This window comes from Schistocerca americana, chromosome 3 (assembly GCF_021461395.2).
Source record: "Schistocerca americana isolate TAMUIC-IGC-003095 chromosome 3, iqSchAmer2.1, whole genome shotgun sequence".
Classification (NCBI taxonomy): domain Eukaryota; kingdom Metazoa; phylum Arthropoda; class Insecta; order Orthoptera; family Acrididae; genus Schistocerca; species Schistocerca americana.
This window is the reverse complement of record NC_060121.1, coordinates 344,382,603-344,399,320: the sequence shown is the minus strand read 5'-3', so window position 1 is coordinate 344,399,320 and position 16,718 is coordinate 344,382,603. Positions and strand designations below refer to the sequence as shown.

The 16,718-nt window shown below is 37.8% G+C and overlaps 1 protein-coding gene across 1 annotated transcript in view; it reads right to left on the bottom strand.

Annotated features, from left to right (window-relative positions):
* LOC124605526 (O-phosphoseryl-tRNA(Sec) selenium transferase) overlaps nt 1-4,295 on the bottom strand; it is a 68,161-nt gene extending 63,866 nt beyond the window's left edge. The window contains exons 1-2 of the mRNA XM_047137270.1: nt 4,151-4,295; nt 3,635-3,808 (exon numbers count right to left, since the gene is read on the bottom strand). Coding sequence (XP_046993226.1) covers nt 3,635-3,748 — 114 coding nt within the window. The 5' untranslated portion in view covers nt 3,749-3,808; nt 4,151-4,295. The remainder of the gene's footprint in view (nt 1-3,634; nt 3,809-4,150) is intronic.
* Between the last annotated feature and the right edge of the window lie 12,423 nt (nt 4,296-16,718).

Sequence of the window (16,718 nt, the reverse complement as noted above, 5' to 3'; positions counted from 1 at the left end):
AGACTGTGTGGAAACTATGTCTCTAACAGAAAGTACTCAGATTTTTGGGAACCTTCCAGCTGAACAACCTCCAGAATTTTATAGGCCTACATCTACTGAGCCCTGTAGTTCTCTCAGTATCACAGTTCTTTCTCAAGCATTCCTAAGCTAACCAATGTTTCATTATGTTCTGGAACTTCTGATTTGTCATTTGAAAGGTTATTATTGGAAACAGTCCAACAGTGTAGTCCCACTGGTAAAACAAAGAAGAATAGGATTGCACCAGGAGCTGAAGTTATCACTTTTCAAGGTGCCATCTATAAAGAAAAAGATTTTAAAGGAAACAAGAATAATAAGTGGAAAGCAAAACAAAAAAGCATTATCGGCATAAAAAAGGGCTTGGTAATGAAAAGTAAATCTTCCAAACAAAGTGCTGTTACTTTATCCAAAATGGCATCTCAGAATGTTGTGCAAAAAAAAAAAAATCACAGATTGCTCACGTGGGTAACAAGAAAAAAGACTGGAAGTTGAATCAACAAGTGAAGAAAGTGAAACTGAAGGAGGCCCATCTTTAACAAGTAGTGATGAAGATGATAACACTGGATGATCTCAGGAAAGAAATGATAAGCTGTGAAGAAGAAGAAGAAAAAGAGGCAAACTTTTTTGAAGCTAAAGATAAAATTACAGTTGGAAAAGTATGTTCTGGTAGCTTTTGCAACAAAATGTAATAAGTTCATTTTATTGGCCAAGTTACCAAAATTATTGATTTAGGAGATCCAGAAGTGATTTTCCTCAGATCCAAAAATAAGACAAAGCATGGCACCACATTATATTGGCCTGATAGAAGAGATGAGACACAAGTTCCCTCCTCTGATGTCATTTCAGTGCTGCCTGAGCCTACTTTGGGTAACAAGGGAGACCTGACATTTGGTGTTACATTTGATTCATACAGCATTCAGTGACTAAATAATAGTTAGGACCTAAGTGTGAATATAATAAGTTGAATTAGGGCAGTTTAGCATTAACACAAATTGCCAACAGCTTTACTTCAATTACCATGAAAAATAATAGAAAGTGAACTTACAAAGTGATTTTTTTTTCTTTTCTCTCTAGACTAGATATTTTATTATTTTTGTCAAATTGCCTACTAAAGAAAAAAATATTACTTTTGTAGAATTTAAACTAATAAATAACTGGCCTAAAACAAAAATAAATCATCTATGATGCATTCTGCTTCAATGTTTTATGGTTTAGGCTAACACTTATTTTTTTAGTTTAGCTAACAGTTTCTGTGTATTTCATAATATACAAAGAGGTGAGTGCAAAAAAGTTCATATCTTGAGTAAAATTTAAGGTATTTTAATAATTTGAAAATCCTCAAATTCAGTAAAAATTGGGTAATCAGGTCACTTACCCCAAGTCTCTCTTACAATGCTCTGTGTGGGTACAAGAATGCGGGGTTACACTTGCCCCGAACCATGGGGCAAGTGTAACCTCACAACACAAAATTTTGAAAACAATTATTTGACCATATAATTTTTTCTTTCAGAAACAAAATGTATATTGTTTAAAAGTCAATAAGTCAAACTTTAAGCATGAGAAATTTCAAAATCATAACTTCAATAATTAGTTGACATTTTGGTGTCAAAGTTGAACTATGCCAAAACGTGGTTACACTTACCCCACTTCACCCTATAATAATTTGGTAGTGTTATTGTATAGTTTTGTATATGTTTATTAAAGGTTAACAGACTGATTCAATATGTCTGTCAGGAATTTAAAGAATTGGACGTTTACAATCAGCTGAACAAATTTATTATTATTTTCTACCAGTATCAGTCACAGCAACCATCTTCACAGGAACAGTACATCAACAAAAGCAACTGGACAATGTACACACAAGATAAAGCAAGTAAGTTGTCAGGCTGATCACTGTTATCATGTGGAAGTACTTAAGATACTTATCAAAAAGCTGTGCATTACGAAGAAAATTGAATTGCGTAGCCATCAAATGTACAGATTTTTTTAGTACTTCTATATATTTTCCTTGATAAAGTTGACAACTTATACTTTTTATCCTGTGTGTGAATTTTTATTCTTATCTAACAAAAATAAGTGAACAAAGTGACTGAGAGTTAGTTATTTACACTACTATAGCAACAATCAATCATAGCATGAGTTGGATTACACTCTCTGCTAGGTGCACTGCTGCCATACCGCTCTACTACCTCAGCAGCAGAAAATTGTGCTGTATCACTTAATTGTTGTGATCTGTTCTTTGTTTTGGTTCTCTGTGTGGTATGTTTCTTTAACAGAATGAGTGACGCAAGCTGTGAGATTGCTTACGAAAGTGATAAGATAAGTAGGATCCTGCAAAGTGAACTGAAGACTGCATGTTAATAGCGAACATGTGAACATACTCAGTACGGAACTGCACAGCTGGTGCTACCGGAGCCATGTTGTGCTTGCGCATAAAAGTGAACTGACAACATGCCCATCTTTCATGCTTAACTGGCAATCATTTTGTTATTCTAATCCATGTATAGTCTTTCAGTGATAATAGTTGCTATGACAAACTAGAAGAAAATAATTAATAAATCTGTATAGCAAATGGTGAACATGTAATTCTTCAAATACATGATCATGTTCTGTGAATATACTCATTTCTATGTAGCAATTTGCATTTACTAATAGGAGGTATATTGTTAATGTTATGGCTAGATGTTAACAATGATAGCACGTTGTAAGCAAAATACTAAACCATTGGCTTAAGGCTACACATTCACAAGTACTACACAGCATACAAAGCCATACTTAGTGGCTATTTTAATTATTCACTTTCCTGTAACACAGCTAAGCTGAAAGATCCACCCACGAGAAATACATTGTAATTGAACAAAATAGTGTCAACTTACTATTATGTGGACGTACTTCTAGCTTCTCTCTAATTTAATCATACAAATTTACAAAACATTAAAACTACGATAATTTAAAAGTGCAAAAACTAAAACAAATAAAACAAAAAGTGTGATGATAATGTTTTGCTAAGTGGCATTGGATCTTTGTGTCATCCCACATGGCCTAATAAAGTAAAGCTACTGACACTTCTGGCAACCGATTATGTTGAACTTCTTCAATGGAAAAACTTCCCACTAACAAGGAGGAACACCATCCCTACAGAGGGTACACTTACTTAGTGATCAATGCACTCTATTTGTTTTACAATGAGATGGCTTACATAAGCCTTACAAAGCTTACGTTAGGCAGAGAACTGCATGTTCCAGTTTTGAACTCTGCTAAATGTGCAAAAAATGAATCGACAGTTCCCAAGAAATTGTACATACTGGTTGTCAGTGGGATGTAAAGAATGTTGGCAAATCCCGCACACAAATGTACAACAACAATTTACATTTACAACAAACGATTCTTAAAATACAGGTAGTAAGTAGTATTATGCTATGGCGATATGAAAACTACAGAGTTCTCACATTAACGCCAAATTTTATCAACATGTTAAACAAACAGAAAGTCACACACCTGATACACGTAGATATTAATAATGCTTATCAAGTTTCAACATACTGCGGATGGCAGCGGGTATATTTATGGGCTATTCGTATTTCAATATATGAAGGTAAAACTTTCTCGGGCCTACCTGTTCAATGAGTTGTCTGACGAGGCTCTCTCTCGTTTTCTTTGCTGCTGCCGCTTGTTGTAAGTAAGTCGCCGGAATTAGCCGTTCAGCTAATGTAAAGCTGTGACTATTCATATTTTCACAAAATCGGAGTCGGCTGGAGAGCTTTGCGGTGCTAATTTGTAACTGCCATTCCTAATAAACAGTGCGTCACATGAGGTATGATGTTGATACAGAAATGAAAACAGGTGTCATAGATGGCGAGCACTATCAGACAAATGAAGAGAATACCCCCAAGTGCAAATACTTATTCAACATGAACATGAATTCAAGAATGCACTGTTATATTAAAACAATCGGGGAACATATTAACGATGCACTTGACACGTAAACTGCAAAACTCGTAACTACACATTTTTAACACTTTCCAGCATTTCGCCTGCGTTTCTATGAAATATTTTTGACTTTTGTTTCAAAACAATCCCAAATGCTCACAGAAAATACTGAAATAGCATAAAATTTGCAGAAACCACGTACCAAAACCTCAACACCCTTCCTTCGTTGCTTTCTTTCCCTTGACACATGCGCGCTAGGTATTTCGTCTGTTCACCGTTTTAGTAGCAGTGTTACTCAACAGATGCCGCTAATTGTAGATTAGTAGTAGACTCTATACAGGCGCTCTAATTACTAGGTATTCACAATTAAGGAATGTGTCCAGCAGCTCATACACGAATATATCAAATCAAATACCAAAAACGGCTTTTAATAATCTCTTATTCATTAACTCAAAGCGTACTATAGCCCTCGAGGAAAGACTGTGTAAATCACCGGCGAAATGATAACGCTTGTAATATTTCAATTCTTTTCGGCTGTAAACGTAATTGCAGTTTGGGGTGTGAGTCGGATCAAGTCCGCTTACATTAGGATGGAGTCATAAACATGCTCCGGCAAGCAAATATCCGCAGAAGTTCAAGGTACACGTCTCTGGAAAAACTATTGACGAAACAGTAATTCAGACCAGTGACAACATTTTGAATACCGGTACGTAGGTATTAAAGCTAATAAAAAACGCTAATAAACCTGAAAATTTTTGTCTCAGTCCAAACTAGCATTTAAATGTTAATGAGTGTGCTGACATCGATGTCATTAGCGCAGTCATTGGAACGAAAGAGACTGAGATTTCCCTTGAAATTGTTGAAGGATCCATTCCAGATTTCGTCCGAAAGAACTCAAACAAGCCACAGAGAACTTTTTTAAGTACATATGGTAGTCAGAAAGAGATTTTAATACCGAAACTGCTACAACTACTCCACCTCACTTGCATTGTTACCACAGATCCGTATCGGAATTAAAGAAAACTTAAGAACTATTCGCCGTCAATACCTCTTACAACAGATTCGTCTGTATCGATCGCTGATGGCAAGCAAACTGAAGAAATAACCTATGCCTACCTCCGTTCGATAACAAGAGCCAAGATAATGGAAAAAAGTGCGTAAAACTTTATGTTTGAGATCAAACGCCTCATTGATATACAGTGGAAACTTTTTCCTCGCTGGAAATTTTAAGAGGGCTTAATTAGCACGGCTAGCTGTTACAGTATGTTAACTGTAATTGCCCGATCACCTTTGGGTTTGTAGAGAGCGGAGTAAGCAAGCTCAACAAAGCTATCGACATGGGCTGAGGAGCTGCAGTGGGAGGGGGTAACAAGCCATGCCTGCCTCTCGCTGTGGAGGCACCTTAACCCGCACCTCTTGCATTACGCACGGAGGTAAAAATCATTGTTTTTCGTAACAATAGCAAACTCACGCAGTACTGTTGGATAACCAACGTTGGCTCTAAGCAAAAACAGATTATCCGATAAGGTTCTCAGGAAGAAAGTTTTGGCGTTGACGTTGGTGAGGGGAATCGTTTTGTCCTCTGCTAACGGCGGGAGTTAACCTTTTATCGTCGCGATCACTCACTTTACAGTAGTGGGTTTCGCGCTTTTTTTCTTATTAATATTTATTAATTATTTGCTTTGTTTTCGTGAAAAATTGGAAATGTTCCGTGATGACTTGAATATTTTTCCCATTCTTCTTTAAGAGAGGCCAGAACAGAGCTTCTACATTTTGCATAAATGAGAACATAAATTGATGAAGCATTTTTTTACATAACCTTTTATAAAACGAAAAAAAATCAGCTCTATCCCAAAGGGATTTTCTATGTAGGAAAAAAACATTATAACAGGGTAAACAGGCTCTGTGTACTTCCTTATATACATTGTACTTACATATTTTTATTGGCAATTAAATGTCGATTTTGAAATCTTTCACTTCTCAGCAATTTACCACATAAAACTGATGAAGAATATCTGCTATTAAATTTGCTTTGGTCATAATAAACTTTATCTTGTTAGTTCCTCAATTCTGATACTACACTCCGACTTTTTGTTTTATAGGTTATATCTCATAACCGCACTTTCACCATTCAGTACTTGGCTAAGTAAATTGACATAATTTTGATGCCCATCTAGTGTGAATCCTCCACCAATTGATGATGACATGACGAGAGTCTGTTCCAGTCTGTGGATATGTTGTGTGAATCGACCTTTCTTCCGATTCAAGACTAGAGCTGATCGGCAAATTTACAGTTAACATATTGTTCACATTATTGAAATCTCTGCATATTGTTGTGGCCATTACATTGGAAGTTTTGGGAACATATACAAGAAATATTATTTAATCATCACTGGCTGTTCTACAAGATCAAATAAATCCTAATTTGCCTACAAGATTGAACTTAAAATTTCTACTTTTAAAACTTAATCCTCTTATTACCGTATGACTATCGAGTCAATGTACTTTCTAGTTCTTTGATTATTGAAGGCATCAAAATGTTTCATATGTATACAGGGAACGAATGAGGCCATAAAGCTAGCATCATTTTGACTCTATATTTCAGGCAACTTTTAATCATTATTTGTTACGTAAAAACTAAATTTCAGCTTTAGAGGTTATGATCCTCATTTCATTTCGTATTGGGCTGACGACCAGTGGTAATCAATCTGTAATGATTTTTGCAAACAGAATGCGTTAATAAAGTCAATAACATCATTCCCAGTTTATACCACTCACCCTGTTATTACCACAAGACAAAAAATCTCTTCAAGTGACAATATAAGATGAGCTCAGCAACACTGTGGAGTAACAATGACTTGCTTGACTGCGGAGAAATCACATATCCTGCAATGGCACTTGTCTCAAGCGTTTTATAATCTTACGAATTCATTGTTTCCGAAGAGAGACAGTGGCACAAATAACAAATCAACCAACCACACTAATCGATAATAATAACTGGACACAAGACGAATTGCATTTCATTGAAACATAACGTGCTGAGGAAGAGGGGAAGCATTTTGGAGGGAGCTGGGAGTTTTTATCTGTTCTGTGGATCGCTGCTACATTCCTGTGTCGATCCACTTAAAATCTGCACTTCCCCTTCGGGTACTGCACATCGTCAGAGTGCAGTTCCTCTTTTTCTCCAGTTGTTCTGCCAAATGACATTCGGATAGCAGGTTTCCAATTTATATCTATACTGGTCTACAACTTATAATATTTAGAATGTCAAAGTTCTCAGCCACAACTACATTTCTGAAGATAAGATAACGAGAATAATCTAGCCATCAATCAGGAACAGAAGTTACATGTACCTTATTTCTTGAAATTATGGTACTAATGCTCCAAAAAGATTTCCTTTCTGCTTATGTTTGAGTTGCATGGGTGAATGTAGTTTCTTATTTGGGTTTGAACAGGAGTCCTCATGTAAGCAGTATCTAGTGTGTGACAAAAATTGTACTAATATTCAATTAAATTGACTAGGAGGAAATATCTCTTCGCCAATATTTGAAGATAGGGTCCAGAGACATTTTCTGAACAAAACTTAATTAAAAGGACTACAAATAAAAGTATGGTACAGCAAAACCTTTTGTTTGAATGGTTGTGATATCACAGACAAATTGTACTCTTTTCCACATTTCTTGTATGAGGAGAAGTCGAAAACCAAAGGGACTTTTGCGATTTCTCGTCATACGACTTGATGACTCTGCTAGTATTGAGGGCTGAAGTATCGTCATCTACAACAGTTCTATTCAACATGTCACTCTTATTCCCACATTAGTCGCTGTATTGTGGGAGACTGTGAGACATGTCACCTACATTGTCGATCTACACCAAGGAGGAAATGAGGGTAGTGATTCGCTTTTTGTTTGCAGAAGGTGTTGAACCTGCGGAAAATATTCGTCGCACGCATGCGCTGTTTGGTGACAGCTGTTTATTGTGAAGCAATATCTACGAATGGATAGAGAGCTTCTAACAGGGAAGAACTTCTCTATGTGTTGAGGAAAGATCAGCAAAGTGATCGACGTCAACAAGTGGAATTTGTTGAGCATATGACAATGGGAAACAGATGGGTCAAATTGGACGAAATCGCCAATACTTTACATATCAGTCATGGTTCAGCGTATTCCATCTTACATAAGAGGATAAATTTTCGGCAGGTGTGTGCAAGGTGGATACCGAAAGAATTATGAGTGCAGCGTAAGGTGCAAAATATGGACATCTGTCGTAAACATTTGGCCCATTATCATCACAAGGGAGATGAATTTTTACAGCAATTCATTACTGTGAACAAAACGTGGGTGCATCATCAAGAATCAGAAAATAAGGTTGTGAGCAAAGTCTGGAAACCTCCATGATCACCAGAAGTGAAGAAATTGAAACATCAACCATCAGCTGGTAAGATTATGCTAACACTATTCTGAACACGTGAAAGGCGTGGTAACCCTTCATTTCACCACAAGAGGCGAAAATGTGAACAGTGAGAACTATTGTGATGTGTTGTAAAATAATCTGAAACCTGCAATCAGAACCAAATGTCGCAAAAAACTGCGAGAAGGTGTAATCCTGGAGCAAGATGACGCTCGGCCAATTTCTGCCAAACGGACGGCCGAAACAGTAAAGGAGTTATGATTTGAATTGCTGGAACACCCGCCATAAAGTCCACACCTGGCTCCAAGCGATTTCCATGTATTAAAGGAAGCGCTCAGGGGAAGACGATTTGCAACAACCAAAAAACTTTTTTCCGATGGAATCAAAAAACTTGTGGAATGGTGGACAAACTGAATTGAAGAGGAGAGAGGTTAGGCAGAAAAATAATGCATGTTTCAGTTTGCTATCATTAAAATTAAATATTCCTTTTCTCAAAAGTCCATTTACTTGTTGACATCCCCTCGTAAATCAGTGCATATGTATAATGAACTGAAAGCAATACAGCTGGCCATGTTATAAGTGTCCTGCTTTTTACAGCATGTCACTGATACATTTGCGGTATAGGATCATGGAACAGAAACTGCATGCGATTTTCACACGACCTGAACATTCAGTTCACGATGGAGTTGAAAACAGATGGTACATTACACACTGTAGACGTTTTATTATAAAAGGGAGCTGAGAGTACACTGGGGCACAGCGTGTACTGCAAGCCATCTCAAAGTGATTTGTATATGCAAGCTACAAGTTGTCACCATCAAGTACAATACACAATGTGATTGTGTATTACGCTAACAGAGCGTGCATCGTGTCTGATCCTGGTAGAGTCCCAGTGATCACTTTGCTGTCCTAAAAAAAAAATTCATTGCAGACAGCGAAAAAGAGCGTACCAAGTGAAAAAATGAAGAGACACAGGCACCCACTATTAAGGCATTCTTGACATGCTTTGAGGGTATTTCCCCAAGAATCGTTAAGAGTCCTCAGCAGACACAACATTACGATATATACATACTATAGTGTGTGTGTCATTTGTTAGGAAATGTTCCTTTAGACATGCATGTCCGAATGAACAGCGCACCATTCTTCTCAGTAACAGAGGCACTGCAATGTTGTATTTATCCACTGATTTCAGGCAGTGACTTACAATTAAAATGTCCTCCCCTGTAGGGAATTGCACAATGTGTGTACAAGTACACGTTGTGGCTCAGGAATGATGACATATGGAAGTTAGGTTCTGGCCTTGAGTCGTGCATAGACAGCCAAAACGATTAAAGCAATCGCTTGTGTGAAGTGGGAAATCTGGGCTCGAGTCCCAATTTGACTCAAAGTTTCATTGTCGTCGTTCCATTATACAGCTGATGGTTGACCATATTCACATCTGTGAATGTAAGACACAACATTATCTGAGTCCTTGGAGCCCTGCAAAAATGGAGAATTTGTTGGGCCCTGTTCAATGAAGATTTAGATTTTAGGAAAAAAGGCATATATGAGATACTGCGAAATGTCACATACTGGTCGAAATGTTGTACAATGCAAATTAGATATGATAAACACTGTTGTCATACACCCAGGTAAATTTGCATTAGTGGAGCATTGTGTTAGCACAGGACAACAAAAAGACTAATATTTTATCTCCTGTTTTCTTCTTCTAGAACTGTGAGATAAACAAGAAAATAGATGTTCACGTGGCAGGTAACCTTATAGGGATAACCTCAGAATTCCACCTAAGAGCAGATTGTACTCCAAACTATTTGATAGAGAGAAAAATAAGAATTTCCAACTTTTGCTCTGCTACAAGGTAGTATAGGAATCACTGAGCACCAGTTTTAGTTTGGCTTACAGCCACAGTGATGATTTGCAGCAGTGCCACCAATCCAGTTCATGCATAAGAGGTCACAGCTCACTTCCTGCTAGGGGACTCTGGACTTGCTAATGTCATCCATCTGGAAGCAACTACGTCATGCATTTGCGACTTTCACATGAGGCCTCCATAAGAATATAGTTGCAGTGTGAACATTGAGAGTTGCTACTAAGAGCTGCAGCCACCTGAAGATGTAGGAGAAGGCGATTGAAAGAAATACTGTTGATTTACACAATGTGATCTGGCAGCAGGTCTGAGAGCCATACATTGCAAATATAATATGAAGTCACAGTTCATATTTGTAATGGCTTCAAATATTTTGGCGAACTGTGAGAATGTACTACTACACATTACTACTCATTAAATTACAGGCTAGTAGTATATTCTATGACCCATCAAAGTCATCTCACTGCTTGCACCACAACTTTCTTATATAAATTAGAATTGGTACTGCAGGAAACTCGGCAAAATAGTCCTATTCATATCTCTGTAGATATAAGTGCACTGCTTTATTTATCGAATTGAATACAGACTCAGCCATACCAAGAGGGTGGCGAGATTACTTCCTGCCAAGTGTGCAAGCCCATAAGAGACACAGGAACTGATAAAAAAGGAAAGAAAGACACTTTCAGAATTAACTGGGAGATATTAGAGTGAAAAAAGAGATTTTTGTCTCATGCAGATGAGTCCAGTTTTTCTCACTGGAAGGCAGCACCAAATGATGAACTAAAAACGATTGGCTTGTGACATTTGAGAAGTTGATAGGGAAATTGGACTACCAAAAGAGTGAAGAAGAAGTGGGACGTTGTTGGATGAAACTTGTATGGAAGACATGTGATGGAGTGTAATCTGCTACGTTTTCCATCATGATTTGAGTCCAGATGTGGCTATGTTTTATGCAGGAAGTACACTGGAACTAAATTTAACTTTTGAACATTGAATACTGACTTCAAAACTACTGACAAAAGTACACAAATGAAAATGATTGTTGATAATGACATTATGGCAACTTTTCCTTTTCTGTGATAATCAGCATTGAACAATACTAGTGTCACTTGGTATAATGGTAAAAGTTTATCACATTGTTTTAATTTTTTCAGACATCTATTTTTAAACAAATAAATGTTTTTGCAATATTGATAACAAGGAGTTAATAATTACCGATTTTGGCAGTTCATGACCAACAGATTATTATAAGTAAACAAACCTCTTATATATTTCCATCAATCTCCCAAATGAACTAGTAGCTGCAGAAGAAAGACATATACCAGAATGCAAGAAGTTATTGAGTAGTTTGTGATAAATGTTGGTTGTTGTTGTTTTTAAGAGAATGATCATGAGTAATTTTTAGGGAATTTCAAATATAATTTTGACCGAATGAAATGTATTTTGCTGTAATTTGGTTTGTTATCATTACAAATTGACTGTATGAAAATTCGTTGCTTTTGGATTAGCAGAAATTGGTTTCCAGGTTAGGGTATTGTGGAAATCAGTTGATTTCTTTAATCACCACCAATGCCAAGTATTCCATTACGAAGTTCTTAAGTTATTCTACCCCTCGTTTTCCTCTCTTCTGCCTATGAGGAGAAGCCTTTCCCTCAAAACACGACTCTTAATGCACAATGTTTTGTCACAGTGACACTGTCTTTCTCCACTTTATGTTGAACTAAGTGTGCAAAGTGAAGAATGGCGCACCAGTTCAACAATTATACATTTCAGACCCCTTAAAACTTTCTAATCGATATCACAAAGAAACGATGCTGTATTGTGAGATGTAGGTGGATCCACACAGTATTAAAAAGCCATTTCCATTTTCGAGAACTGTCATGGAGCTGATGCACGCAACTATAGGTTGTCAGGTGTCGTCTGCTGAGTTTAAAAATGAATGAATAGCTGCATTTGGTCTTTCAATGTATACGTTCAACGGTAGGGGAGCAGGTTTGATCCAAAAATCACTAATTTAGGTACAAAATTCATTGCTTTTGGTTCAATATTATTTTAATTTTGGAACTGTTTCCCTCGCAAATCGAGCAGATGAAAACGGCCGTATTCTTTCGTACTGGTCACGATTTCTCTGGTCTTTGTGGTCCTTATGTGAGATTTACTTTCAGTGCAGTAAATCGTCCTGCAATCTGTCGCAAATATCGATTCTCTAAACTTCCTCGATAATGTTTCACGAAAATAATTTCTGCGAACCTCTGAATTGCTTCAATGTCTTCCTAAACTGACAAGGATGGGTGACATGCCTCAATGTGGTGAACTGGGGCACAGCACAGCGACCACATGGCGTGGTGCTTGTAATTCCCACACCTTTATTTTATTCAAAATAAAACTCATGACAGCGTTGTACGTGGAATGTGACTGAAATTTGATCCTGCCCTTGTAACATTAATAAAAAGGACTTCATCATGATAAAATAATAAATGATTATTGTCAATGGCAATACCCTTGTAAAAAGATAATGAAAATCTCAATCTTTTGTTACCTATGATTTTTGTAGAAAACTCCTTGTTCTTGTTCGAACTGTTGTGCTCATAGGATGTGATTGATGCCTCATAACACAGAGATCTGTAAAAAATTGTATTGTGTTGCTAACCGATATTTGAAAATAGAGTTTATCTGATATTGACATGCATCTTCTATGTTTGGAGTTTTATTTCATTGTAATTTTCGTCCTGTATAAGTGTTAAGTTTTCAGCTCAGCTACAAAAGAGTGCAGCCATTAGTGCTATCGATCTACAGCGCAGTTTATTAGTAAATGATGAATATTACATCTTGTAAAATTGAGAAAAAATTTTCAAATGTTAATGCATATAGTGAAGATACAAAAAGAAAAAATATATATATTATTCATTAGGAGTGAAACAGTCTGAACCAGAATCAATAAGTGATTGTCTTATATTAAGCGCCATCTTAGTGAAATATTGAAGTTAATTTTAATTTTAAAAATCAACAGCCTCAGTTGCACAGATTACCTAGCTTTACCTAGGTTTCAGTCAAGAAAAACCAACCTTCTTCAGAATAAAAGTAACTACTGTTTGTCTATAGTGGACATTGTCAAGCTAAAACTACAAATCCATAAATTATCATCAGACTGTAAAGTTTCAGATTAGTTTTACAGACTGACGATAACTAATAGATTTGTAGTTTTAGCTTGACGATGTCCACTATGGACAAGCGGTAGTTACTTTTATTCTGAAGAAGGTTGGGTTATCCCAACTGAAACCTAGGTAAATATAGGTAATCTGTGCAACTGAAGCTGTTGATTGTTAATATAAAAATTAATATGTATACAGTTGGTGACAGGGGCACAAAATGTTGAAAATATTTAAATATTGAAGTAGCAGCTTTTAAATTGATTTTCTATACAGACATAAATGTTGTTGGTCATAATTGAGATAATAATTGTTATTGGTGGCTGAGGACCCACTTTGTGATAATAAATTCCTGTTAGACTGTGAATACATTGAACATCTATGAATGCAAACAGCATCTTACATATAAATTCTTATTTGGTGATGTATGAAGCCTGGTTATTTCATAACAACTTTTGTGATATATTTTGATAGGAAAATACATTAGTGTTGTGGACATGTGGTATTGTGTGACAAAACTGCCCATTTTGCTTAAAGAAAAGTGTTGCCACCTCGAATAACAGTAGTGTTAAATTTGATAAACGATCTGCAACTAGCAAAGAGTCTTTTAAACAACAGCCCTGAAATTACTAAAAAATCATTACTCTTGTTTAGTTCAGATTACTTATCATACATTTACCTTGTTTGGTGGTTACAAATGATTACTTCTGTGAATGAACTTAGTGACATTTACACTGCTTGACAGAACATTCAGAGATGGAGATTTCTAAAATAATGATCATTAGGTGGGAAAAGCAGTGATTAAATAAAACCTTGTGTTACATTCATAATAAGTAACTAGTCTTTTTGTAATCACACTGAAATTGTACAACACAAAACATACGCAATTACATGACACGCCATATTCTGTCAACCTGTTTGGGCTGTGGAGGTACCACTTCTTAATCACCTGACTGGGTGTGTGGTCTACACCTATGGAACTGCACAGATAACACATACATTGACCTTTGCCAGACTGGTAGTTCTCCTGCCTTCGGCGTTCAGCATATCACCTGGCAAGAGGCAATGAGCTTCTTGCGCATAGAGTTGTCAACTGTTTTTCATGGTGAAATGCCACATACAAGTAGGTAGGCGACAGACAACTGCACTTGAAACAAATAGTTAATTTCCTCACATGTATTTGCCACGTTTATTGGCGGTCATGATTCGACTTGCAAATTAGCGTAAAGGTGTTTTGTTCTGAAACATTGTGATACGTGTTAGGTGGATATGAGATAAGTGCTTTTTCCGCGAAACTGGGGCTTGGCAATGTACAATGCTGCCTTGTTTAACAGCTGCCACATTTTCTGCACACAAATTTTTTGGTGGTGATATTTATAATATGTGACATAATATGTGACCACTCCATTACAAAAATTCTCCCAGATGACACATGTGCTTGATTTATGGATTACCTTCCAGGATAATAAAAACAAACAGTGTGGTGTGGTTGCAAGTGTGGAACTCTGGTCTTTTCAAATTTAGGACAGTTTTGAAGTTCCCATTAATTTTAAATGTATGGTAAATCATTAGTATGTTATCTGCAGTTTTAAATTTCTAAGACATATTAGCGTAGAACGTGTGGGCTGTGATGTCAGAGGAGTGGTGGAGGCACCTTCAGTGCCACCACATACAACATACTAGTTGTGGAAATCGGTGTTCCTATCTTGTATTTTTGAATTTTCTGCAAGTCTTCCTCAGAGTGAGTGGGCTCTGTGATGATGTAAGAGATTGCTAAGCACTTTCTCTGCTTCTCCTGACACAGTCCATTGAACCTGGCACTGCGTGGTGCAGCAGCAGCAATTGAGTGGTCAGACTTGATGTGGTATTCGATGCACACATTCCCATTGGAGGTGGCATGTGGTTGGTTGCAGGGGCAGAGGATGTTGCCCAGCCCAGTCGGTGTGTGTTTCCTGCTTGCTTGATGACACAACACCCTTGAAGTGTGGTGGCTGTCAGCTGCTATCCCTGCCACAGCAGAGGCCAAGTGTCATGGAGATCAGTGCAGATGGGCATAGGAGCAGCATAAGAGCGGCATGGCGTTTCTATAAGCAAAGAGGTAATTGTTCCTATTGAACAAACACATCATCATTAGTAACCACAGACAAAATACGGTCACTAATGAAATTTCAACACGGACAGTATGAGATAAATAGGCAACAAGAAGGGGCTACTAAAGTGCTATGTGAGCGCATGGCCTGTTTAGAATTACTCATGAAAGGTGTAACAGTCCATGAAACTACAATAAATGAGCGCAACGGAAATTACTCCAACAGTGATTCCAGGAATGATGGCGAGTTTGATTGTCATTATGATCACGGTTCTCGTACCACAAGCGAATGGCGCGAATACCCTCAGGAACGTTCATCAAGGAGTCGAAATCATGAATTTGATTTCAAACACTTTCTGACAGTATGGAAATTTGAAGCTTTCCGTAATTTGGCCGCGGGAATTCACCAGCAGGCCTGGTTGCAACAATTCGAATTCTCCCTTACTCCAACGTGGCCAAGTACACACAAAATTGAATACATGTGCGGTTACCTCGAACATGAGCCAGCGGAGGGTATGAGGGGAATTGCATGCAATTGCTACTCAGTCAGGGAATTTCGACAGCATTTTCTTCCAATTTATTGGTCAGTAGCAGCACATGCTGCAGGTGAATGAGTATTTAGACGATCTCTATGGGCCTGCGGAAATTATTCGCAATTGTCTGGGAAATTTCCCATGCAATTGCGGCATGTTATCCTTGCAGGATGGTGTAAGGATGACATAGAGGGTTTTCGTAATCTGCTCCTAAAACTTGAGTGCGATGCGAACGGCAGCGCCGGAGCGTCTACGAGCAGCGGCTGTGCGAGCGGAGCCGCAGCCATCAGGGCAGATGGCACTCGCAGCGCAACGGGTCACCTGGGCGTCACAGAGCGAGCGATCGTTGGCAGTGTCGCGACTCTTCGCGGAACTCGGGTAGAGTGAATGATGTCAATGGTCACCGATCGCCAAGAGGGAATCGGACACACCCCAGAGAGGTACAGAGATATGGAAATGAGCAGCGATTTAGGCGTAACTACGACAGACAAGGGAATGGTAGTCCTAACCGCTCCAGAATGATTACCGACCAAGCAATGGCAGGGGTGCTATAAACAGTGCGGGTGGTCTGCTAGTGGGTGTAGAAATTCGCCTGGCAAACCCCTGACACAATCCACTTAATGCCCCTACTCAAATGGAACAATGACAGTTGACTGACGCAGAAGGCGTCAACTTACTGAGGACCAATGCTATTGTCGATATTGGAGTACATTTGAATGGGT